Below are 27,340 nucleotides of genomic sequence, written 5' to 3'. Positions count from 1 at the left end.
AGATGGAAGTAGAATGGTAGACATTGTCTATATGGACTTTAGCAAGGCCTTTGACAAGTTTCTGCATGGCAGACTAGTTAGTAAGGGGAGATCGCATGGGGTCCAGGGAGAGCGAGCTAGTTGGAAACAACATTGGCTGATAGTAGGAGAGAGAGAATGGTGATAGAGGGTCATTGTTCAGACTGAAGGCCTCTGACCAGCAGTATGCTGCAAGGATTAGTGCTGGATTCACTGTTATAATTTAAATAAACAATTTGGAAGAGAATATAGGAAGCATGATAAATAAGTTTGCAGATGACACCAAGATTGGTGAGATAGTGGACAGTGAAGAAGGTAGTGTAAGAGGTACAACTGGATCTTAATAAACCAGGCTGTTGGGCTGAGGAATGATAGATGATGTTTAATTCTGATAAATACGAGATGTTACATTCTGGTAAGGCAAACCAGGCTGTGAATTGCACAGTTAATGATGGGATCCTGGGGAGTATTATCAAACAGGGGACCGAAAGGTGCAGATTCATAGTTCCTTGAAGTGGCATGACAGGTAGACAGGCTGGTGAACAAGATGTTTGGTACACTTACCATCATTAGTCAGAGCTTGAGTACAGGAATTGGGACATGATGTTACAGCTGTAAAAGATGTTGATAAGGCTACATTTGGAGTACTGCGTACAGTTCTGGTTGCCCTGCTATAAAAAAAAGTCATTAAACTGGGAAGAGTGCAAAAATGATTTACAAGCATGTTACAGAGACTGGAAGGTTTGAATTAAAAGGAGAGGATGGATAGACTGGGATTTTTTTTTCCCCTGGAGGATAGGAGGTTCAGCAATGACCTTTATTAAGGCTTGTAAAATCATGAGGGGCATGGATAGAGTGAATAGTCAAGGTCTTTTTCCCCAGTACGGGAGTCCAAACATAGAGGGCATGGGTTTAAGGTGAGAGGAGCAAGATATAAAAGGGGCCTGAGGGCAACCTTCCACACAGAAGATTATGCGTGTATGGAATGAGCTGCCAGAGGAAATGGTGGAGACTGGTACAATTACAATATTTAAAATAACATTTGGAGAGGTACGTAGATCAGAAGGATTTAGCTGGATATGGGCCAAATGCAGGCAAGTGGGACTAGTTTAGGAAACCTGGTCGACATAGATGAATTGGGCTGAAGGGCCTGAATGACTTTATATGGTGACTGTTGATATTATATTAAGCAATCAATAACTATGTGAAATCCAGCTCATAGAGTCATATAAATGTACAACTTAGAAATAGACAATTCGGTCCAACCCGTCCATGCCGACAAGATATCCCAACCCAATCTAGTCCCATCTGCCAGCACCCGGCCCATATCCCTCCAAACCCCTCTTATTCATATAACCATCCAAATGCCTTTTTAAATGTTGCAATTGTACTAGCCTCCACCACTTCCTCTGGCAACTCATTCCATACACGCACCATCCTCTGCATGAAAATGTTTCCCCTTCTGCTCTTTTATATCTTGCCTCTCTCACCTTAAACCTATGCCTTCTAGTTCTGGACTCCTCCACACCTGGGAAAAGACTTTGTCTACTTACCCTATCCATGCCCCTCATGATTTTGTAAACCTTTGAGGTCATCCCTCAGCCTCCGACCCTCCAGGGAAATCAGCCCAAGCCTGTTCAGCCTGTCCCTATAGCTCAAATCCTCCAACCCTGGCAATATCCTTTCTGAACCCTTTCAAGTTTCACAACATCTTTCTGATATGAAGGAGACCAGAATTGCGTGCCATATTCCAACAGTGGCCTAACCAATGTCCTGCACAACTGCAACATGACCTCCCAACTCCTGTACTCAATACTCTGACCAATAAAGGAAAGCATACCAAACGCCGCCTTCGCTATCCTATCTACTGCGACTCCACTTTCAAGGAGCTATGAACATGCACTCCAACGTCTTTTATTCAGCAACACTCCCTAGGACCTTAGCATCAAGTATATACGTCCTGCTAAGATTTGCTTTCCCAAAATGCAGCACCTTGCATTTATCTGAATTAAACTCCATCTGCCACTTCTCAGTCCAATGGCCCATCTGGTCAAGATCCTGTTGTAATCGGAGGTAACCTTCTTCACTGTCCACTACACCTCCAATTTTGGTGTCATCTGCAATTTACTAACTATACCTCTTATGCTCACATCCAAATCATTTATGTAAATGTCGAAAAGTAGAGCACCCAGCATCAATCCTTGTGCACTCCATTGGTCACAGGCCTCTAGTCTGAAAAAAAAACCCTCCACCAGCACCCCCCTCTGTCTTCTACCTTTTGAGCAAGTTCTGTCTCATGAAGGGCTTTTGCCCGAAACATCGATTTTGAAGCTCCTTGGATGCTGCCTGAACTGCTGTGCTCTTCCAGCACCACTAATCCAGAATCTGTATCGAAATGGCTAGTTCTCCCTGTATTCCATGAGATCCAACCTTGCTAATCAATCTCCCATGGGGAACCTTGTCGAACGCCTTACTGAAGTCCATATAGATCGCATCTACTGCTCTGCCCCCATCAGTCCTCTTTGTTACTTCTTCAAAAAACTCAATCAAGTTTGTGAAACGTGTTGACTATCCCTAATCAGTCCTTGTCTTTCCAAATACATGTACATCCTGTCCCTCAGGATTCCCTCCAACAACCTGCCCACTACCAGGCTCACTGGTCTATAGTTCCCTGGCTTGTCCTCACTATCTTTCTTAAACCGTGGCACCACATTAGCCAACCTCCAGTCTTCCAGTACCTCACCTGTGACTATCGATGATACAAATGTTTCAGTAAGAGGCCCAGCAATCACTTCCCTAGCTTCCCATAGAGTTCTCGGGGATTTATCCACTTTTATGCATTTCAAGACCTCCAGCACTTCCTCCTCTGTACTATGGACATTTTTCTGGATGTCACTATCAATTTCTCTACACTTTATACCTTCCATGTCCTTTTGCACAGTAAATACTGATGCAAAATACTCATTTAGTATCTCCCCCATTTTCTGCAGCTCTGCACAAAGGCTGCCTTGCTGATGTGTGAAGGGCCCTATTCTCTCCCTAATTACCCTTTTGTCCTTAATGTATTTGTAAAAACCCTTTGGATTCTCCTTAACTCTATTTGCCAAAACTATCTATTTCATGTCCCCTTTTTGCTGCCCTGATTTCCCTCTTAGGAATACTCCTACTGCCTTTATACTCTTCTAAGGATTCACTCGATCTCTCCTGTCTATACCTTACATATGCTTCCTTCTTTTCATTAACCAAATCTTCCATTTCTTTAGTCATCCAGCATCCCCTATACCTACCAGCCTTCCCTTTCACCCTGACAGGAATATACTTTCTCTGGATTCTTGTTATCTCATTTCTGAAGGCTTCCCATTTTCCAGCCGTCCCTTTACCTGCAAACATTTGCCCCCAGTCAGCTTTTGAAAGTTCTTGCCTAATATCGTCAAAATTAGCCTTCCTCCAATTTTAGAACTTCAACTTTTAGATCTGGTCTATCCTTTTCCATCACTATTTTAAAACGAATAGAATTATGGTCGCTAGCCCCAAATTGCTTCCCCCACTGACACCTCAGTCACCTGCCCTGCCTTATTTCCCAAGAGTCGGTCAATCTTTGCACCTTCTCTCGTAGGTACAGCCACATACTGAATCAGAAAATTTTCTTGTACACACTTAACAAATTCCTCTCCCTCTAAAACTTTAACACTGGCAGTCCCAATCTATGTTTGGAAAGTTAAAATCCTCTACCATAACCACCCTATTATTCTTACAGATAAGTGAAATCTCCTTACAAATTTGTTTCTCCATTTCCTTCTACTATTGGTGGGTCTATAATACAATCCCAGTAAGGTGATCATCCCTTTCTTATTTCTCAGTTCCACCCCAATAACTTCCCTGGATGTATTTCCAGGAATATCCTCCCTCAGTACAGCTGTAATGCTATCCCTTATCAAAAACACTACTCCCCCTCCTCTCTTGCCTCCCTTTCTGTTCTTCTTGTAGCATTTGTATCCTTGAACATTAAGCTGCTGGTCCTGTCCATCTCTGATCCTGTTTTTGTAATAGCTATGATATTGCAGTCCCATGTTCCTAACCATGCCCTGAGTCCAACTGCCTTCTCTGTTAAGCCTCTTGCATTGAAATAAATGCAGTTTAATTTATCAGTCCTAACTTGTTCTCTACTTTGTCCCTGCCTGACCTGAGTGAATCGCTTTTGCTCTCAACTGTACTAGTCTCAGATTGATCTCTTTCCTCAGTATCTCCCTGGGTTCCACCACCCCTGTCCCACCCCCACCTTACTATTTTAAATCCTCCCGAGCAGCTCTAGCAAATCTCCTTGCCAGTATATTAGTCCCCTTCCAATTTAAGTGCAATCTGTCCTTCTTGTACAGGTCACTTCTACCCCAATGATCCAAAAATGTGAATCCTTCTCCCATACACCAGCTCCTCAGCCATGCATTCATCTGCTCAATCCTCCTATTTCTGCCCTCACTAGCTCATAGCACTGGGAGCAATCCAGATATTACTACTCTCGAGGACCTCCTTTTTTTTTAAATTCCGACCCAACACTCTATAATCTCCCTTCAGAATCTCAGCCTTTTCCCTTCCTATGTCATTGGTTCCAATGTGGACAATGACCTCTTGTTGGCCCCTCTCCCCCGTGAGAACATTCTGCACCCTCTCTGAGACATCCTTGGTCCTGGCCCAGGGAATCAACACACCATTCTGATTTTTTTGCTGCTGGCGACAGAAATGTCTGTTTGTACCTCAGACTAGAATCCCCCAACACAATTGATCTCTTGGAACCCGACGTACCCCTCGTTGCATTAGAGCCAGTCTCGATACCAGAAACTTGGCTGTTTGTGCTACGTTCCTCTGAGAGTCCATCACCCCCTACATTTTCCAAAACAGCATACCTGTTTGAAATGGGTATATCCACAAAAGACTCCTCCACTAGCTGTCTACCTCTCTTACCTTTCCTGGAGTTAACCCATCTATGTGACTGTATCTGCGACTTTTCTCCCTTCCTATAACTGCCATCCATCATGTCCCGTTGCTCTTATAAATTCCTCATTGCCTCTATCTGTCTCTCCAACTGATCCATTCGATCTGATAGGATTCGCAACAACGGCACTTATTGAAGATATAATCCTCAATAATCTGTAAACTCTTCCTAAACTTTCACATCCAACAAGAAGAGCATATCACTTTACAGAAGGCCATTTTTGTTCCTTCACAATCTATAGACCTAGAAAATAGCACTGTCTTATTCCTCTACAAAACACTGCTCCAGGTTAAATTAATACTTATGGCTTATATTTTAAGTTCAATCAACAGACATATCTTAATAAAACATATAATCAAGAAAGAACCCACTCCACTCACTACTGCAGATTTACTGAAAGGCCATGCCTAAATGTTCATTTCTGTTTCTGTGCTGTGACCTCTCCCAAACAGGTTCCTCCAAGATTAGTTGTGAACTTCACTGTTTGTTATTTTTCCCAGACACACTCCAATGTCCAGTGATACATGAATCAAACAGCAAAGGCAGTAACTGTGCAGGTTCACTGCTGTGTCAGTTTCTTTCTGTCTCTCTCCGTCCTGCACTGACCTCACCATATGCTTCCTTTGTCTGTCCTCCTCCCTTTGCTCATCATTTTTTTTAAAAAAAAGCTTTTATATTGCATTTATGATGCAAGATTTGAGGGACAGATCTCTATCAACTGACTTCAGGTGAAGTAGAAAGTTGATCTCAGTTACTATTGGTTGCACAGGTCCATGTTTTATGAGTTTAACAATTCTAGCATGAATCTGGCACAATAGAAAAACATATTGCAATGCTAATAACAAACTATGATCATCGCAAGGCAATGAAAATAACACTCGACTGAAACTCTTGATTAACCTAGAAATTTAGTGAATTTATCATGTGGTATAGTCATATTGGATGATTCAAGGTAAGCCTGAACAAGTATAATTTAACAGCAAATTAAAGATCGTTCAATTGTTTTTTCTCCTTTTGTACAGATTAAAATGTAGAAGTGCAGTTCTGCTTCAACAAAATTAGTTACTTCAATCCCCTGCGGCAGAGGCTTGGGAAAATGTCATATTGTATGTGTAGTCTTAGTAAGAATAGTGATGAAATTAGAGAATAGCTTCTCATGCATAGAGGCATGCAGCAACATATCTGACTTCTGGTTTGAAGAATTGTCATGTTGCCAAATACCAAAAATGGGAGTGAAATTGAGGACTACATTTCCTTCTGCAGAGCTAATGTAATGTAGAGCTGCTGGATGAAACCATTCATATTGTCAATCTCTGTTGCTAGTGAAGTCAACTTTTTTCATATTTGGCATGTATGGAAGTTTCTCACGGTAAACTCATGCAGGCTGAGTCAAGTCAGAAAGTTACAAAACTAGTTTGGTGTTTGATTTCTAATATTGCAGAGAATTCTTCCGGTTTCTTTTATTAATAGTTTATTAAGTATACATGCTGTATTTTGTTTTATTTTAGCAATGCTTTCTCTTTTCAATGTCTATACTTCCATTAAGATTAGGTATAGTATATTAAAGAGTGTCATGTGAATGTTTTAAAGTTGCCTATATCACCATGTTTAACAACTATCTTATTGTTATACCAAAACCTATCCTGTTTTATTGCATTTAAATGTACCTTTGTTTGCAAAAAAAATGCTTAAGGACCCATTGCATTGTTTTGATAAAGCAGAAATCTAGTGTTTTGTTTTTTTCAAAGGTCACTTCTTGTTTACTCCATGGTTCAATCTATTTCACTTTCTTACCCCCTAGTGGCTGGTTACAGAACAGCATAAAGCAAGTTGCTCAGCTGCGTATTTCCAGCATTTTGCTGTTTATGAATGCTGGAAATCTGAAATATAGTGTTTTGACTTTTTATAGAAGAATCAGCACATTTGGAGAAATCGGACTTCATCAAGCAAAGCATATAACATTTTGTTCAGTCTTTCATGTATATATTACCTGGTCTTTATACAGTATTTGACCCTTCAATAACAAGCAACTTTTCCATCAAGTTTTTCTTTGTTTTCCAAGATATGGATTGTGGTTTGTCTTCTATAAGACAGTAAGATGTTGAAGCAAAAGTTAGGCCATTCAGCTCATAGAGTCTGCTCCACCATTCAATCATAACTGTTAAGTTTCACAACCCTTATTCTTCTGCTTTCTCCCTGCAACCCATGATCCTCTTGATACTCAAGAACCTACCTTTCTCAGTCTTAAATATACTCAATGACATGGCCTCCACAACCTTCTGTGGCAATGAATTCCATAGATTCACCACTCTTCTTATCTCCATTCTAAAAGGTCTTCCCTTTACTCTAACGCTGTGCTCTCTGGTCCTTGTCCTTCCTATCAATGGAAATATCTTCCCAACATGTATTCTGTCCAGGCAATTCAGTATTCTGTTTGTTTCAGTTAGATTCCAACCCCCCGCCCCACTCCATCCTTCTAAACTCCATTGAGTATAAACCCAGAATCCTCAAACGTTGCTCATATGTTAAGCTTTTCATTCATGGGATCATTCTCATGAACCTCCTCTGAACACACTCCAGGGCCAGTACATCCATCGTGAGATGCAAGGCCCACAACTCTGCACAGCACTCCAAATGTGATTTGAGCCTTATCAAGCCTACTGAAGATTCTCCCAGACTTGAAATGTTAACTCTGTTTCCTCCCCATAGATGTTGCCAGACCTGCTGAGTTTCTCTTGCAATTTCATTTTTGTTTCAGATCTCCAGCATCCACAGTTCTTTGTTTACTTTTATATGTAATTCTATTAAGTATTTTTTCTCCCCTTTCTTACAGTCTCTGGTGCTGCTCAGTAAACTCCCCTATGTTAACTTTTTCCATTTCCTGCTGAAGTTGATTGCACCAGAGTATTTTGACAAAAGCGAGCCTTGTCTAGAAGCAGGTGAGTATCTTAAACTACTTTTATAATACAGCATGGGCTTTGGGAAATAAAAACAGTGAATGCTGTATAATCTTCGTAGATCTGGCAGAATATCTCTCTTAGAGTCATATTGTACTTAAAACCCGTTGAGTTTCTGTAGCATTTTACGTTTTTATTTCAGATTTCCAGCATCCACAGGAGTTTAATTTTATATTTTGGGTTTTGGGAGAGTGGATTCACTGAGTCATATTGCTGCATTTACTTTGACCATCTGCAGCAACCTCTCTTAAATTACCTACATTGTGTATTTGTTTCACACTTTGCTTTCGACATTTCAATTTAAGGTGATAGGGAGTAGTAAGGGGGGGGGTCATGTGACACAATCCAGCTTGACAACAATCCTAAGTAGCATGGTAACTATGGAGACAGGGAGGCCCAGATTGTTTTACCACAAAGATATCAGATATTTGCACCAATAAACAATAACAGGATATCTCTGACTTTGGATGAACGGCTTGGCTCCAGGTTTCACAGCTGTGTTTTAGTAATGTCATTCCCAAAACTCTTACACAGTCTGTGCAATTCCAAGATAGAACAGAGTCATAGAGCCGTACAGCACAGAAACAGATCCTTTCGGTGCAACTCATCCATGAAGACCAGATATCCTAAATCAGTCTAGTTGTCCTTGCCAGCATTGGGTCCATATCCTTCCAAACCCTTCCTGTTCATATACCCATCCAGATGCCTTTTAAATGTTGTAATTGTACCAGCCTCCACCACTTCCTCTCGCAGTTCATTGCACACTCACCACCTTTTGTGAAAAAGTTGCCTCTTAGGTCTCTTTTTTAAATCTTTCCCTGCTCACCTTAAACCTATGCCCTCTAGTTTTGGACTTCCGTACCTGGTGAAAAAGTCTTAACTACTCACCCTATACATGCCCGTCATGATATTATAAACATCTATAAGGTCACCCCTCAGCCTCCGATGCTCCATGGAAAATAGCCCCAATCTATTTAGTAACTCCCTGTAGCTCAAACACTCCAATCCTTGCAATAATCTTGTAAATTGCGTGCAGTTCTGGTCACCACATTACCACAAGGATGTGAATGTCTTGGAGAGGGTACAGAAAAGGTTTACCAGGATGTTGTATGGGTTGTTTTCTCTGGAACGCAGGAGGTTCAGAGGTGACCTGATAGAAATTTATAATAATTATGAATGGTATAGACAGAGTGGAATGTATGAGACTTTTTCCCATGGTGGACGGGTCAATTACGAGGGGATACAGGTTCAAGATGCGGGGGTGGAGGGGTGTGATTGGGGAGTTTAAAAGAGATGTGTGAGGCAAGGTTTTGACACAAAAAGTGCCAGAGGAGGTGGTGGAAGTAGACAATAGCACCATTTGAGAAGCAGCTGGACAAATATAAGAATAGGAAGGGAATAGAGGGATATGGATCCTGTAAATGAAGACAGTTTTAGTATGGAAGAGCAAAATATGACAGTGCAGGCTTGGAGGGCTGAAGGGCCTGTTCCTGTCTGATTTGTTCTTTGTTTTTAAATCTTTTCTGAACCCTTTCAAGTTTAAGAACGTTTTTCCAATCGCAGGGAGTCCAGAATTGCCTGCAATATTCCAAAAGTGGCCTAACCAATGTCCTGTATAGCTGCAATATGATTTCCCAACTGCTATACTCAATGCACTGACCAATAAAGGCAAGAGTACCAAATGCCTTCTTCACCAACTGCGACTCCACTTTCAAGGAACTGTGATCTTTTGTTTGCAGCAAGCCCCAGGACCTTATCATTTCGGTGTATAAGTCCTGTGCTGATTTTTCCTACCAAAATGCAGCAACTCAGATTTATCTAAACTGAATTCTATTTGCCCCTCCTTGGCCCATCTGATCAAAGTCCCATTGTACTCTGAGGCAACCTTCTTTACGGTCCACTACACCACCAATTTTGTGTTATCTGCAAACTCACTAACCATACCTCCTATATTACCATCCAAATCATTTATATAAATGACAAAAAGAATAGAATTGGGTGACTATTACCAAATCAGCAAGGCCCATGTGATTAACATGGCCATGGAAATGGGCAAAGGAGTACCATCCTATGGAATTTGTATTAAATTATCCATGAACTTTACAAACAGGACAGTTTGTAACCATCTGAGAGACAATGCAAAGAGATAGAGGCAGACCGTATTTATTGTTCTCCACTTTGAATGTGGGTGGGAGCTTGTGCTCAAGTTGAAGAGACCACATTTGTGAGGATTTAAATAAGGCCAGAATATTTGCCTGCAGATGGCTAAAGAGATTGGTCCCCATGATAAATCTTACCCTTGAAATCACTTCAAGGAACAGAAGTTATCTTGTTAAATGAAAAAGGAAACAAGCAATCTTGAGTGGTACCTGGACAATGAAGTATGCATCTAGGTGTCAGAGTGAAGTACAGCCATGGAAGGAAACTTTTTGGTTATTTTTAAAGTTAAATATAAAATGTTTCTGTAGTCTTTAAAAGTATAAGTTACCTACTGAATGTGATTAGTCAGTATTGTTTTTATTTTGTTTATTGCAGTAAACGTCTTCAGACTGAAAGATTTTTTAAATGTAATCAGTATCGATGGAGGTTCATAATATAAGGGAAACTCATCAAGAAAATATTTTTTGGTATTTAAGTCAAAATAGAGCAGTAATGTTGCAGCAAAGATAATGGAAAAGTTCCTTGGGATGATTTTGACTTCATTGGCAAAACTTGCCTCTTTACTACAAATAACAACCCAAAATATTTTACTGGAGCATTATCAAACAAAATTCAGTACTAAAGTACGTAAGACAATATTAGGACAGGGTGAGTAAAGTTTTGGTTAAAGACTGAGGTTTTAAGGAATTTCCTACAAGAGGAGAGAAAGCTAGAGTGTTAGAGATTTGACAGCAGTAATTCCAGAGCTTAAGGCCTGAGCAGTTGAAAGTATGGCTGCTAGTTACTAAAATTTGTTACCGTGATTATTTGTGTATTATTAGGACCAGTAAAACTAGTGGACATTTAGATGTTCCTTGCTATTTGTCTAAAAGTAAATCAGTCAAATTTGCATTGCTAATCCTCGGAAACATATGCTGTGAGAACCAATGACCAGACGGCAACATAAAAGCAGAATCTAAATCTCATTATTTTCTCTGCTAATCAACTCCAAAACTCTGTCTCATCTCTGTAACCAGTCTCTGAGATGCAGAATAGTGAGCAGTCTGATTAACTTTCCTTCAACCATGTAAGGAAGCATTTAATCAATAGTAATCACTTAAACAAATATCTAAGATCAGAAGGTTTCATTGTATATTGTCATATGGCTGCATGGTATGCTGATTCATCCAAGTCTCACTCCTCTGGACTGCTGCAGGGTTTCCCAGTTTAGTTCAACTAGCCAATTATGATTGATTGCAGCACTGTATTTGACAACTGGTTTGGCTGAAACATTCTATTTTTACAACTAGTGCTTAAGCATAAAAACGAATATATTGGAATCTGTTCTAATACATAAGTAGATTAATTTGTCTTGAGATATTAGTGTTCACATGTAATTCTTGACAGAATTTTTTTCTTTTTATTCAAATAATCAATCAGATCTTAATTTTTTTCCCAGCCTGTAATGATATAGATTGTTGGCCTGCACCAATCCCTGGCAAGGCACTAAATCTTCCCACAATGGGGATCGTTATAAAGGTACAATTTTTAAAGTCATTGTAGTGAAATGAGTTGCACAAATGTTAAATATAATTTCACCATGTAAATACCTTCCCATCAGAGCCCATGTAAATATCATAGCAAAGTATAATTAAATAGATGAATTTTAATATTTAACTTACAATGCAGAAAAAAAATTACTGACTTTAAGGGAGCAAACTTAATGTCAGTATATTGCTACTGTAATTAACACATCAGCTGTGAATATTGTAATTTCATTTCTTTATAGTATTTGGACCAGTAATTTCTTCTGATTGTTCCATTTCATTATTTTGTCAAGGCTCACAATTCAGACAAAAATGGGGGAGGGAAAAAAGAGAAGGGTTATCAAAGTTGATCTAATTTGTTTTATAAGTTTGACTTTTGACACAAATGAGTACATGCTTACTGACACCTTCAGTTAAATACAGTACTGAACATCTGGTTTCTGTCACAGATTGTTGTCATGAGCTAGAAAATTAATGTAGCAATATTTATTTTTAAAAGTTACCCAGTCATCAAAAAGATACTTCAAATATAGGCAAGTTGAACACAGAATCAAAAAATACTAATCTTTTCAAAAAGGGTTTAGGAAGGTGCCACAAAATGTGTTTTTGATTGGTATCATGTAGTTTTGAGGAGCAGAATGTCTTGCATTGTTGTAACAGCATGACAATGGTAGTACTCTGTTTTGTTATCAGTGGAGTCTCATGGAAATCAGGGGGATTGCTCCTCACAGTTTGAAATATGCAGAACTATGCTGATAATGGAAGTTTAGGTAAAAGACAAAAAACTGGAATCCAATCTAGTTAGATTGAGAGTAAGGAGCACTTCATATTTTTAACATAAGTAAATGTGTTTTGCATGTTGATGCAAACTGCAAACAGATATATATCATACAAGGCTGATATTTGTTAAATTGGTTTGAACCCATTGTTACTCAGAATTGTAGAATCCCTACAGTGCAGATAGAGGCCATTTGGCCTATTTGAGTCTGTATTACCCTCTGAAGATGCAGAGCCACACCCCAACCCTAACCCTGTTATGCTGCATTTATCATAGCTAACCCAGCTTGTCTGCACATTCCTGGACACAATGGGAATTTAGCATGGACAACCTACGCATCTTTGGACTTTGTGAGGAAAGCGGACCAATTGGAGAAAACCCACAAAGATGCAGGGAGAATGTGTGCAAACTTACAGGCAGTTGCCTAAGGCTGAAATTGAATCCAAGTCTTAGACGCTGAGGTAACAGTACTAACCACTGTGCCACCCCAAACTCAAACGTTTCACAATGAGTATCATGAGACTATAACAGAAGCCCATATACTATTCTTATTCCTTCGCAATTCAATATAAAACATAAAGCACAATAGTTGCCGACACAAGACTTTGCTTAGGCTTCATTTAGATTTGTGTGTCCCATCTTTTGAACTCCTGGTGGGTGATATAGATGCCTTGAAAAGATTTGGTGCTGAATTGCTAATTTCAAAATCTTGTTGGATGTATAACGTATAATGTATAACATCTCTAAATAGAGTAAACAATGATTATTTTACAATTGTGCACATGGGGATCCATCTCTCCAAAAACCCAATGACAACTTAAAATACCTTTTTCTTCAATTGTATTTTTTAAGACTTTTTCTTTTGTGATATTCTCCTTCTCCTCTGTTTTCATATATTCACATGACCTAATATAAACATGCCCTCCCTTTTATTGTATATATCAGTTCCTTTTAATCTTCCAACCAACTCAAGAATGCATCTTATAATTGTTTGGATTTCCTTCTTTGTGTCTGTGCCTTCCCCCAATCTGTCTGCTCCTAATGGTATCTTAGTTTCAGCAGCTTTCAATTTTAAAGTAAAAAAACTGGTCTCATTGGATTCTTTTTGAGAACTTTGAGTTGAATAGAGAGAGGTAGACTTCCAAAAATTCTCTCCACCGGTTGAGTAAACCTAGAATCTGTATTGAAGCTTTGTCCTTGCTGATTCCAGCAGATTACATGGCTCCTCATGAGTGAACAAAATAGGGGTGGGGTTGAAAGGTCATGACTCTAATATGACGTTATGAAGCAGGCTTGATGGAGCAGATTCTTTTCTCCCTATTGCTCTTTTTGTTTAAAGTTTACATGTCAAACATGTTTACAGTGAAATTTGTCTTTCACTAAATGTAAAGTAAATTATGTCGTTCTTGGGTTAATAATGCATTCATCAAACATTTTGTCTTTTATTCCTGATTAATAACAGGTTAGAATTCCTACTTTGCAAGATAAACCTGGTGCAACCCAGATAATACAGTCTGAAGATGAGGTAAATATTACAGGATGTTTGCTCATTATACCAGAGGTTAAACCTGATTTTTGTCATAGACATAAATTATGCTAATTTGAAGTTTTGAAGTCAGTGATATGGCACTTTGATAGAGAAAAATGGCCTGATTAATGCCCTCCTTACAATTATATTAAGAGTTTTATATTTGGTGAAATTAGTATATTTCTATTGTAGTGTGTTGTGATTTTGCTTTAGGAGGTAGAAAACTCTCGCCAGTTCTTGCAACCCACCTACTTCCTGGTTATATTGGAAGTAGTTTCATATCCTATTTCTCCTGCCACCGTTTAAAAATGACAGCAAGTAAAATATGCATATAAATGTTGCATGCTTATTCATTTTTTATTTTCATTATCTGGAGTTGATAACCATTAAAAGTAAAAAGAAGCATACCTAAGGTCTAGGAGGATGGGAATTGATGAAGTCCTTGAAGTATATAAGGAAAGTAGAAAAGAACTTAAACAAGGAATTAGAAGGGTGAAAAGGTGTCATGAAAAGTCATTAGTAAACAGGATTAAGGAGAATCCAAAGGCTTTTTATACATATACAAAAAGCAAGAGGGTAATCAGGCATAGGGTTGGCCCACTCAAAGACAAAGGTGGGGATCTATGTGAAGCCAGAAGAGGTAGGTGAGGTCCTGAATGAATACTTTGTGTCAGTATTTGCCAAAAGAGAAGGAATTGAATGATTTCAGGAAAGGGAGTGTTGAATTTCTAAGCCAAGTTGCTACTAAAAAGGAAGAGGTGTTGTTCATTTGAAAAAGTATTAAGATAGATAAGTCCCTGGGTCCTGATGGGATGTAGCCCAGAATATTGAGGGAGACAAGAGAGCAAATTGGAGCATTTAATGACATCTTTGGGACCTCACCTGTGGCTAAAGAGGATACAGAAGACTGGAGAATAGCCAATGTTGTACCATTAGGAGAAAATGAGGACTGCAGATGCTGGAGATCAGTCAAAAAGTGTGGTGCTGGAAAATCACAGCTGGTCAGATAGCATCCAAGGAGCAGGAGAGTCAACATTTCGACCATAAGCTCTTCTTCAAGAATGTTGTACCATTGGTTAAGAAGGGTAGCAGAGATAATCCAGAAAATTACAAGTCTGTGAGCCTCCCTTTGCTGGTCGGGAAATTATTGAAAAATATTCTCGGGGACAAGATCTGTATGCAGTTAGAAGCAGATGGGCTTATTAGCGAAGGTTAGCATGGTTTTGAGTTGGGAAGTTGTGCCTCACTAACTTGATCAATGTTTTTGAGGAGGTTGAAGATGATTGATGAGGGAAAAACAGTTGATGTTGTCTTCATGGACTTCAGTAAACCCTTTTTACAAAGTCCCTCATGGCATACTCGTACAAAAGGTGAAGTCACATGGTAACGAGGTGAGCTGGCAAGATGGACACAAAACTGCCTTAGTCATAGGAGACAGAGGGTAGTGGTGGAAGGATGCTTTTTGGAATGGGGGGGTTTGACTAGTGGCGTTTCACAGAGATCAGTGTTGGGACCTCTGCTGTTCGTTGCCTACATAAATGATTTGGTGAAAAATGTACCTGGTCTAATTAGTAAATTTGTGGACAATACAAAGATTGGTGGAATTGTGGACAGTGAGGAGGATTGTCAGAGGATACAGCAGGATATAGATCAGTTGGAGGCATGGACAGATAAATGGAAGATGGAGTTTAATGCAGACAAATGTGAGATGATGCATTTCAGAAAGTCAAGTACAGGTAGAAATTACACAGTAAATGGCAGAACCCTTAGGAGAATTGATATGCAGAGGCATCAGGTGTTCAGGTCCACAGATTTCTGAAGGCAGCAGTGCAGGTCGATAAGATAGTAAAAAAAAGGCATATAACAATGTGCTGCCAGAGGAAGTGGTGGAAGCAGACACAATAGCAGCATTCAAGAAGCACCTGGTCGAATATATGAATAGGAAGAGAGTAGAGGGATACAGATCCTGTCAGTTTTAGTCTGGAAGGGAAAAATATGTTGGCATAGGCTTGGAGGGCCATAGGGCCTCTTCCTGTGGTATATTGTTCTTTGTTCCAAGCACCATTAAAATCCTAACATTCGTAACTAATTTCACCAAATGGTTCTTCAGTAGGCATTGGTATCTTATACATCCAGAACAATTGTTTTGAAGAAATAATTTAGCAACAGGACTATTGTTAGTGCAGATTGGGTACAGGTAGTCCCACTGCTTAATTGAAACTCAGGACAAAGTCTTGAGGGTTCTCCAATTTTTAGATAAAAATAAAGAGAAATTCTTCTCTGTCATTAATCTTTGTAGTTCTTCCCCAAAGACCAGTGGAGGCTGGGTCATTAAATATATTCAAAGTTTAAACAGACATATTTTATCAAAGGAGTCAAGGGTCATGACAGATAGGCAGGAAAGAGGGGTAAGGCTACAACTAGAGCTGACAACTGAAGTCAGTGCCCATATAAAATCAAAAGAAAAAGCATAAAATGTGGTAAAGCTTTGTGGGAAGCCAGGGGATTGAGAGGCCTTTTAAAAACCAGCAGAGGATATAAAACAATCAATAAAGTGAGAGCAGATGAAATATGAGAATAAGCTAGCTAGTAATATAAAAGAAAATTGCAAAAGTTGTTTTAGAAATCCAAAAGGATAAGAGAGAAGCAAGAGTGGCCACTGGATCACTGGAAAATGAGGCTGGATAAGTAGTAATAGGGAACAAAGAAATGGAGCAAAGTTTTCACAGCACACCATAACTTCGAGAGTCAGTGTAATCGCCATTACCAAGGAGAAGGTGCTAGGGAAGCTAAAACATCTGACCGTGTGTATATGACCCAGACCAGATGGACTATATCCAGAGTTCTGGAGGAGATAGCTGAAGAGATTTAGAGGCATTAGTGGTGATCTTTCAGAAATCACTAGTCACTGGGATTTCAGACAACTGGAAAATAGCTAATATAATACCTTTTATGCAAGAAGGGAAAGAGGCAGAGACAGGAAACTATAAGTTGGTTCCCTTGACTTTGGTATGTTTTTAGAGTCTGTTAAGGATGAGATTGCAGATTACTTGGAAGTGCATTTTAGAACAGGGCTGAATCAGCATGGCTTCATCAAGAAGAGATCATGCCTGACAAATTAGAATTCTTTGTAGAGGTAACAAGCAAATTTTTTTTTCACAGACAAAGAGCCAGTGGACATGATCTATGTGAATTTCCAGAAAGTGTTTGACAAGATGCCACACAGGAGGCTGCTAAATGAGATAAAAGCCCATGGTGTTAGGGACAAGGTACTAACATGGATAGAGGATTTGTTGACTGACAGAAAGCAGAGAATAGGGATAAAGGAGTCCTTTTCAGGATGACTGTCAATGACTAGTGGAGTTCCACAGGATTCACTGTTGGGATCACAACTATTCACATTGTATGGGACAGATAGGGATGAGGAAGTGGGGAGGCTGCAGCAGGATAGGCTAGGATAGTGGGCAAAAATATGCTAGATGGAATACAATCTGGGCAAGTATGAGGTTGTGCACTTTGGTATGAAGAACAGAGGCATAGACTATTTTCTAAATGGGGAAAGGCTTCGTAAATCTGAAGCACATTGCAACTTGGAAGCCTAGTTCAGGATCCTCTTAAAGTTAATATGCCGATTCAGTTGACAATTAGGAATGCAATCATTTTGAGAGGGCTGGAACACAAGAGTAGGTATATACTACTGAGGCTCTGGTCAGACTGCATTTGGAGCATTTTCAACAGTTTTGAGCACTGTATCTAAGGAAGAGTGTACTGGCATGGAAGGGAGTCCAGAGAAAGTTTGCAAGAATGATCTCTTGGATGAAGGGCTTGTCAGATGAGGAGTAGTTGACTACTGAGTCTGTGCTGGATTGAGTTTAGAAGGATGCAGCTGAATCTCATTAAAATTTAAACAATACTGAGATCTGAAGAGAGTTGATTTGGGGAAGATGTTTCCAGTGGTAGAAAAGATGGACATGAGAGTACAGCCTCAGAGTGAAGAGATTGATTCTTTAGAACTGAGATGAGGAGGAATTTCTTCAACCAGAGGGTGCTAAATCTGAGGAACTCGTTTCCCCAAAGGGCTGTGGAGGCCAAGTCATTGAGTGTATTAAGACAGAGATAGATAAGTTCTTAAGGGGATCAAGGGTTATAGGGAGAAGGCAGGAGAATGTGGTTGAGAAACATGTCAGCCATGATCGAATAGTGGAGCAGACTTGATGGGTCAAATGGCCTAATTCTGCTCCTCTTTCTTATGATATTATAATCAGACTCATTCTTGTTGAATGACAGAAGACTCAGGGCAAATAGCTTACTGTGGCTGCCTTTTCTTATGCTGTGATAATATTCTTTATCTATAGCAATAAGCATAATACTTATCAATTTCAACTCCACTGATTCATTGCATTGCTTGCTGGACTCCCAATATTTTTCCCAAATGTGAGTCTTGAATGTGAATATTATCAAGTTATTCAACTTGGCAGAATATTTAAACTTGTTTGTTTTATTTAAAATTAAACCAGTGTTCCTCTGATTCCACATCAGCAATTTTCCAACTGGCAGCACTGGATAGCATTTAGGAGTGGGAATCCTGGTTAGATTGGTTTTCCCTCCTAACTTAAAGCACTGAGACAAGTTGCAGTAATCTAACTGCTGCCCTCGTTCAACTAATCAAACTGGCCATAGAACAGTAATCAAAATTGAATTAAAAATTACACAACACTAGGTTATAGTCCAACAGGTTTATTTGGAAGCACCAGCTTTCACAGCGCTGCTCCTTCATCAGGTGGTTGTGGAATATAAGATCGTAAGACGTAGAAGTTTCCAGTATGATGTAACTGAAATTATATATTGAAAAAGACCTAGCTTGTTTGTTAAGTCTCTCCTGTCTGTTGACTGTTGCAAATCTGAAAGGTGAGTGTTCCCGGGATATTCGACCTCAGACCTTCAGGTGACCATCCTCCAAGGCGTACTTCAGGACAGGCAACAATACAAAGTGACACACACCTACAGACCCATACATTCAGGCCAACTCTCTCTCATACACAAGCTCTCTCTCATACGCTCACACATACACACCCACACTCTCACACACCCTCTTACAGACTTATAACCTTTGACACTCACACTGAGACACACACACACTCTCTCTCACTCCCTCACTCCCTCACTCCCTCATGCCCTCACGCCCTCACAGTCACTCATACCCCCCCACACTCACATCCAGATGTGCACATTCTTACGTATAAGTTTGTGGGGTGAATTTGTACTTGCAGAATAACATTTTATTTTGCTCAAAACTGCATGAATCCATTTAAATTCTATAAATCCCTTTTTTAGATTAGAATCAGTCTGAACATTGGGGCACAGACAGCCTCACACAGGGCACCTCACACCTTCGAGGCATTACCTGGGCTGACATGACACCAATTGTTAAAGTTCACTTGAGAATGTAATTTTAAAGTCCTGGGATTTACATATGAAAGAACTGAAACAACATGTTCATTCTAAAAGACGAGAGACTTCACAAACAATCCAGGTCTTTTTTTGCTATTAACCTTGTGTCTTACGATCTTATACTTCACAACCACCTGATGAAGGAGCAGTGCTCCAAAAGCTAGTGCTTCCAAATAAATCTGTTGGACTATAATTTGGTGTTGTGTGATTTTTAACTTTGTCCACACCAGTCTAACACTGGCACCTTCAAATCATCAAAATTGAGAGCTTCCAAGTCTGTTTGGCTTATCTGGTCATTCACTAAACTGGCTGAACCACTGGGGAAATGTTTATTTTTGCCAACTGTAATATTTCACTGAAATGGCGATGTTCATGAAAGCAAAATGAGTGTTAATTCTATTCATTTACAGCTGTTAACTCATGTAAATTTTGTTTGATATTGACTGAAGCTGCTCCTTTAGTAAATTAGGATTCTGTAAATCCATAACCCAAATGGCATTAAATCATTTTTTACGATGGTAGACGGAAGTTGCGTCATCTTCTTGTCCACTGCCCAGGCCTAACCCCAGTGGTGGCATTGTGCCATAATGTATTTCACTAGTTTCTATGCGTAAGATGAAGCAATGAAGTCTTTCTTTCTCATTTTTCTCAAAGATTAAGTACTTTGAACCTAAAACACAGTAGAAGTGTATTTTTCTTTCTATTACAATGATGTGAAATAAATATAACGCACCAAACAACAAATTTTCAAAAATACTAAATCATTTACTTTGAGGAATTGTGCATTTCATTGAGGTTTTTTAAAGTTAGTTTTAACAAGGAGTAGAAATGTTAATGTTGTCAGCATACATGCCACAAGATTGTCCACCCTACTCTGTGTGAATTCAGAGTCCCTGCTGAACCTTACTGCAATTTTATTGTGATTGTTTTTGTTCTTATAGATTGATACACAAGTCTCTTTTGCACTCCCTAATATTCATGAAGTAGACCTGTTCAGGTAAGGAGTACAGACATTCATTGATGAATGAGAATTAGAATTTCATTTTGCAGAATTGAATTGAATCGAATTTGCTTCATTGCCACGTACTCAAATGAGTGTTGTGAAAAGTTTGCAATGTCGCCACTTATGGCACCATTGTAGGTACAGATACTTAAGTATTTAAGAATACTTGGAGATCAGTGATTAGGGAAGTTAGATGAGGAGGGGAAAGTGTTTCTCCAATGCTTTGCTTTTTTTGACTTTGTCCCTCCAGGAATTATTTCTTAGTCTGCTACAGGAAAGAGGCTAGCTGTTTGGTGAGCATTTTTAAGTGGTTACTGTCTATTTTATTCATAGGTTTTAAAATAGTATAAGAATTGTTGGTTAAGTAAAAAAAAATTTGTTAAAAAATAAATAAACAGATGAAATCATTCAGTTAATTAAAAGACGTTAAGGTGACCAACCACTTTGAGGGTCTGTGTTCAGGATGTTGACCCTGTTAACAGCATTAACTTGTGTTTCCTGAAATTGCTCCTACACATGGACCTCAGAGATCCATATAGATAAACAAAATTAGTAGGAACGCTCCCTCTAAGTCACGTACCATTTTGACTGGGACATTTATTATGGTTCTCCACTATTTCTAGATCACAGTTCTGGAATTCTGAACGGCATCATGGGTGTACCCACACACCTGTTTTGAACTAAATGAAGAAATAGTTAATTACATATCTGTGTACATGCTTCATAACAAAATTAATTGGTGACACTCAGGATAGAATTATGTTATAGGTCATGACCAAAATTAATTGGTGAGATTAAATCATTATGTTAAATTCCAGAACTTGATTTTCCTGCTGGTATCAATTGTAAAACTTTAAAGTGAATTGGAGTTATGTTTAAAAAGGAACACAGTCAGATAATCAAGCCAAGAGGTACAGAAATACATGAGACCATTCACATGCAAAGGATAAAGTGTGACTGAAAGTTGAATGTGTCATAAAGAGAGCTAGAATATAGGCTGCTCTGCTAATGTTTTTGGATGTGTATAGATGTAACATAAAATATTTGTACTGTCACTCTTGTAATACAGGTCGTTCTGTTATAACATGCGTTTCGCTAATGTGCATTTGCTTTAACACGATTGATGAATTGGGAACATTGTTCCTAAAGTGCAATCTTTTAAAATGTGTTGTTGGCTGTGACACAATTACATTGCCAACACTTTAAGCGCTGTTTCTAAAGTGCAATTTTTCTATAACACTGAGTTGCACAAGAATGCAACCGTCGTGTTACAGAAGAACAACTTTTAGTCCAAAAGATAATTCACACTATAAGAGAACCAATTTAAAATTAATAACTTGTGAATTATTTAAGAAAGTGGATTTGAATGTGGGATTTCAATCATATTTATGCCAATGTTGAGTGCACAATCTTGATATTTTGACAGGGAAACACTTTGTAATGTTTCCTCTATGGGGAAGATGGGTAAAGGATGACTAATTATCCACTCAATTACTTTCTTGGAGTACATTTCAGATATAGCCTTAGCAGAAAGGTGAGAATAGATTTGCCAACCTGTCTTCCTCGAGGATTCTGGGTAAGCCAAGATGGGGGATGAGAAAAGTTTTAGCTGTAAAAACTCTTTTTTTTTAAGGTATTTTTGGTGTTGGAAGTGATTTCGTCGAGTTCCAGGAGCAGCAATTACTGTTTTTTATATACTTTTGCAATTGTTTTTGGAACTTTGGAGAAAAAACAAGTCAAAACAATGGCACTTTTAAAAGCGAGAAAGACAAACAAAGGCAGTGAGCACATGGCCTGTAAAGGAGAAAGAGAAAGAAACCTACACCGTTAACAAACACAGCAGTGAATCTGCGCAGTTACTGCCTTTGCTGTGTGAATTAATGTATTGCTGGACATTGGAGTGTGTGTAGGAAAACTTAACAAACAGCAAAATTTACAACTGATTTTGGAGGAAGTTGTTTGGGAGAGGCCACAGCGTATTAGGTATAGCCTTGATGTAAATCTACAATAGTGAGGAGAGTGGGTTATTTGTTGATTATATTTATTGGGATATGTCTGTTGATTACATTTTAAAAATATAAGCCATAAGTATTAAGTTAGCCTGCAGCAGTGTTTTGTAGAGCAATATGATAATGCTATTTTCTGGGTCTGTAGATTGGAAATAGTGACTCACCTTTAGTAGAGTGATATGCTCTTCTTGATGGATGTGGGAGTTTCGAGAGACTTTACGTGTTACTGAGGATTATATCTGCAATAAATGTCATTGGTTGCGAATCCTGTCATATCGAATAGATTGGTTGGAGCAACAGTTAGAGGCAGTGAGGAATTTACAAGAGCTAGGGTGTGTGATGGATGGCAGTTATAGGAAGGGAGAAAAGCCGCAAATTCAGTCAGGTGGATGGGTTAACAAAAAGAAAGTACAGGAAGGAGTCTTCTGTGGCTATCCCCATTTCAAGCAAGTATTATGTTTTGGAAAATGTAGAGGGTGATGGATTTTCAGGAGAATGTAGCACGAACAGCCAAGTGTCTGGGATTGAGACTGGCTCTAATGTAATGAGGGGTACATCAGGTTCCAAGCAATCGACTGTGTTAGGGGACTGTCTAGTCAGAGGTACAGACAGATGTTTCTGTGGCCAGCAGCGAAAAATCAGAATGGTGTGTTGCCTCCCTAGTGCCAGGACCAAAGATATCTCAGAGACGGTGCAGAATGTTCTCAAAGGGGAGAGGGACCAGCAGGAGGTCATTGTATACATTGGAACCAACAACATAGGAAGTGAAAAGGATGAGCTTCTGAAGGGACAATATAAAAAGTTAGACAGGAATTTAAAAAGGAAGTCCTCGAGGGTAGGAATATCTGGATTACTCCCAGTGCTATGAGCTAGTGAGGGCAGGAATAGAAGGAGAGAACAGATGAATGCGTGGCTGAGGAGCTGGTGTATGGGAGAAGGATTTGCATTTTGGATCATTGGAATCTCTTCTGAGGTAGAAGTGACCTGTACAAGAAGGATGGACTGCACCTGAATTGGAAGGGACTAATATACTGGCAGGGAGATTTGTGAGAGCTGCTCGGAAAGATTTAAAATAGTAAGGTGAGGGGAGGGTGGGATCCAGGGAGATAGGAAAGAGATCAATCTGAGACTGGTACAGTTGAGAGAAGAAACAAGTCAAACAGACAGGGCAGGCAGGGACGAAGCAAACAAGGTAGGACTGATAAATTGAACTTTTTTGGATCACCATCTCTCCACCCTGGAGGCTCCCTGCCTCCATTCCTGATGAGGGACTTTTGCCCAAAACGTCGATTTTCCTGCTCCTCGGATGCTGCCTGACCTGCTGTGCTTTTCCATCACTACTCTGATCTAAACTCTGGTTTCCAGCATCTGCAGTTCTCACTTTTGCCTCCCTGATAAATTGAACTGCATTTATTTCAATGCAAGAGGCCGAACAGAGAAGGCAGATAAATTCAGGGCATGGTTAGGAACATGGGACTGGGATATCATAGCAGTTACAGAAATGTGGCTCAGGGATGGACAGGACTGGCAGATTAATGTTCCAGGATACATATGCTACAGGAAGGATAGAAAGGGAAGCAAGAGAGGAGGGGGAGTAGCATTTTTGATGAGGGGTAGCATTACAGCTGTACTTAGGGAGGATATTCCTGGAAATACATCCAGGGAAGTTATTTGGGTGGAATTGAGGAATAAGAAAGGGATGATCACCTTATTGGGATTGTATTATAGGCCCTCTAATAGTCAGTGGGAAATTGAGAAACATATTTGTAAGGAGATTTCAGTTATCTGTAAGAATAATAGTGTGGTTATGATAGGGGATGTTAACTTTGCAAACAAAACCTGGGACTAAGTTCAGATGGAGAGGAATTTAAGTGTGTACAAGAAAATTTTCTGATTCAGTATGTGGATGTACCTACGAGAAAGGCGCAAAACTTGACCTACTCTTGACAAATAAGGCTGAGCAGGTGACTGAGTTGTCAGTGGGGGAGCACTTTGGGGCCAGCGACCATAATTCTATTAGTTTTAAAACAGTGATGAAAAGGAAAGACCAGATCTACAGTTGAAGTTCTAAGTTGGAGGAAGGCTAATTTTGACAGTATTAGGCAAGCACTTTCAAAAGCTGATTGGGATCAGATGCTCACAGGTAAAGGGACGGCTGGAAAATGGGAAGTCTTCAGAAATGAGATAACAAGAGTCAGGAGACAGTATATTCCTGTTAGGGTGAAAGGAAAGGCTGGTAGGTATAGGGAATGCTGGATGACTAAAGAAATTGAGGGTTTGGTTAAGATAAAGAAAGAAGCATATGTCACATATGGACAGGAGAGATTGAATGAATCCTTACAGTATAAAAGCAAAAGGAGTATACTTAAGAGGGAGATCAGGAGGGAAAAAAGGGGACATGAGATAGCTTTGGCAAATATGGTTAAGGAGAATCTAAAGGGTTTTTACTAGTACATTCAGGACAAAAGGGTAACTAGGGAGTGAATAGGGTCCCTCAAAAATCAGCAAGGCTGCCTATGTGTACCTAAATAAGTACCTTGCATCAGTGTTTACTGTGGAGAAGGACATGGAAGATATAGAATGTAGGGAAATAGATGGTGACATCTTGAAAATGTCTGTATTACAGAGATGGAAGTGCTGGATGTCTTGAAACACACGTGGATAAATCCCCAGGACCTGATCAGGTGTACCCAGAACTCTGTGGGAAGCTAGCGAAGTGATTGCTGGGATGAGATATTTGTATCATCGATAGTCACAGGTGAAGTGCCAGAAGACTGGAGGTTGGTTAATGTGGTACCATTATTTCAGAAAGGTGGTAAGGACTAGCCAGGGAACTATAGACAGTGAGCCTGACTTCGGTGGTGGGCAAATTGTTGGAGGGAATCCTGAGGGACAGATGTGCAAATATTTGGAAAGGAAAGGAAAGGACTGATACGGGATAGTCAACATGGCTTTGTGCGTGGGAAATCATGTCTCATGAACATGATTGAGGTTTTTGAAGAAGTAACAAAGAGGATTGATGAGGGCAGAGTGGTAGATGTGATCTGTATGGACTTCAGTAAGGCGTTCAAAAGATTCTCCATGGAAGATTGGTTAGTAAGGTTAGATCTCCTGGAATATAGGGAGAACGAGCCATTTGGATACAGAACTGCCTAAAAGGTAAAAGACAGAGGATGGTGGTGGAGGGTTGTTTTTCAGACTGGAGGCCTGTGACCAGTGGAGTGTCACAGGGATCGGTGCTGGGTCCCCTATTTTTCATTATTTATATAAATGATTTGGATGTGGACATAGGAGGTATAGTTAATAACTTTGCAAATGACACCAAAATTTGAGGTATAGTGGACAGCAAAGATGGTTACAACAGGATCTTGATCAGATGGCCAATGGGCTGAGAAGTGGCAGATGGAGTTTAATTCAGATAAATGCGAGGTGCTGCATTTTGGGAAAGCAAATCTTAGCAGGACTTATACACTTAATGGTAAGGTCCTAGAGAGTGTTGCTGAACAAAGAGACCTTGGAGCGCAGGTTTATAACTCCTTGAAAGTAGATCGGTTAGTGAAGAAGACGTTTGGTTTGCTTTCTTTTATTGGTCAGAGTATTGAGTACAGGAGTTGGGAGGTCATGTTGCAGCTGTACAGGACATTGGTTAGGCCACTTTTGGAATATTGCGTGCAATTCTGGTCTCCATCTTATCGGAAGGATGTTGTGAAACGTGAAAGGGTTCAGAAAAGATTTACAAGGATGTTGCCAGGGTTCGAGGACTTGAGCTATATGGAGAGGTTGAATAGGCTGGAGCTGTTTTCCCTGGACCATCGGAGGCTGAGGGGTGACCTTAAAAAGATTTACAAAATTATGAGGGGCATGGATAGGATAAATAGACAAAGTCTCTACCATGGGGTAGGGGAGTCCAGAACTGGAGGGCATAGGTTTTGGGCTGAGAGGGGCAACATTTTCAAGCAGAAGGTGGTACGTGTATGGCTTGAGCTGCCAGAGGAAGGGGTGGAGGCTAGTTTAAAAGGCATCTGGATGGGCATATGAATAGGAAGGGTTTAGAGGGATATGGGCCGGGTGCTGGCAGGTGGGACAAGATTGGGTTGGGATATCTGGTCGGCATGGACGAGTTGGACTGAAGGGTCTGATGCTGTACATCTCCGTAACTCTACGGCTCTGTGTTTCTCTAAAATCTGTTCCGAGTTCATGACCGTGTCAGACTAGGGTAGCTTATACAATTTCATAATGATTTTTAACTTTGATTTGCAGGTGTTTTTGCCCAATTTTCTTCCACATTCAGATGCTTTGGGAACTTGTGTTACTAGGAGAACCTCTTGTTGTTATGGCACCATCACCTGCTGAGTCATCAGAAACCGTTCTGGCGTTGGTTTGGTAAAGGAATCATTTTGTTGATAAAACTTTACAAATGATATATCAGACTTTTCTTGTAATATACTGTTGTGACTTTTCAATGAACTTAACATTATATATACCTTTCACTATGATGCAGGTTTTGTATTGTTCCTTACGATGACAGTTGTGTGGTGTTTTGAAAGGTTGGGTTGGGAGAATGGAGGAATTGAGGTGTTGAGGGGTAGGGTCCAGGGGTATCAGATGTGATGGGTTGGTGGTTCAGTTTCACAGTTACATTGGATATAGGGTCATTTTTTAATCCTCTCTTTTCCTGAGTACATATTACCTTAAATGAGTTGGAAACGTCCCATATCTCTGCCTTTAATGAACTTAAATGAATAGTTCCAGACATTGGGTAATTGCCCCAAGGACATTTCAGTTTCCAGGGCAATTCCTGCTGTCAGATGAATCATTATTTCCACGTGATCCCAACACATGGCCATATCTACCCTGCAAAAACTATCACATGGCCATCAACATTTCTGAGCCAGGGTTGGATTTTTGAATTGATTATGA

At 39.7% G+C, this 27,340-nt stretch overlaps 1 protein-coding gene across 3 annotated transcripts in view; it reads left to right on the top strand.

The window, feature by feature from the left end:
• Window positions 1–27,340, top strand: part of dennd6a (DENN/MADD domain containing 6A) — a 107,548-nt gene that overhangs the window by 52,141 nt on the left and 28,067 nt on the right. For all 3 annotated transcript variants that reach the window (XM_072582382.1, XM_072582381.1, XM_072582380.1), the window contains 5 exons: window positions 7,842–7,947; window positions 11,564–11,643; window positions 13,892–13,954; window positions 20,350–20,405; window positions 26,681–26,803. In XM_072582382.1, the coding sequence (XP_072438483.1) occupies window positions 7,842–7,947; window positions 11,564–11,643; window positions 13,892–13,954; window positions 20,350–20,405; window positions 26,681–26,803 (428 nt within the window). The remainder of the gene's footprint in view (window positions 1–7,841; window positions 7,948–11,563; window positions 11,644–13,891; window positions 13,955–20,349; window positions 20,406–26,680; window positions 26,804–27,340) is intronic.

This window comes from Chiloscyllium punctatum, chromosome 12 (genome assembly GCF_047496795.1).
Source record: "Chiloscyllium punctatum isolate Juve2018m chromosome 12, sChiPun1.3, whole genome shotgun sequence".
Taxonomy (NCBI): Eukaryota; Metazoa; Chordata; class Chondrichthyes; order Orectolobiformes; family Hemiscylliidae; genus Chiloscyllium; species Chiloscyllium punctatum.
The sequence above is the reverse complement of the archived record's forward strand: the minus strand, read 5'-3'. Positions and strand labels throughout refer to the sequence as shown.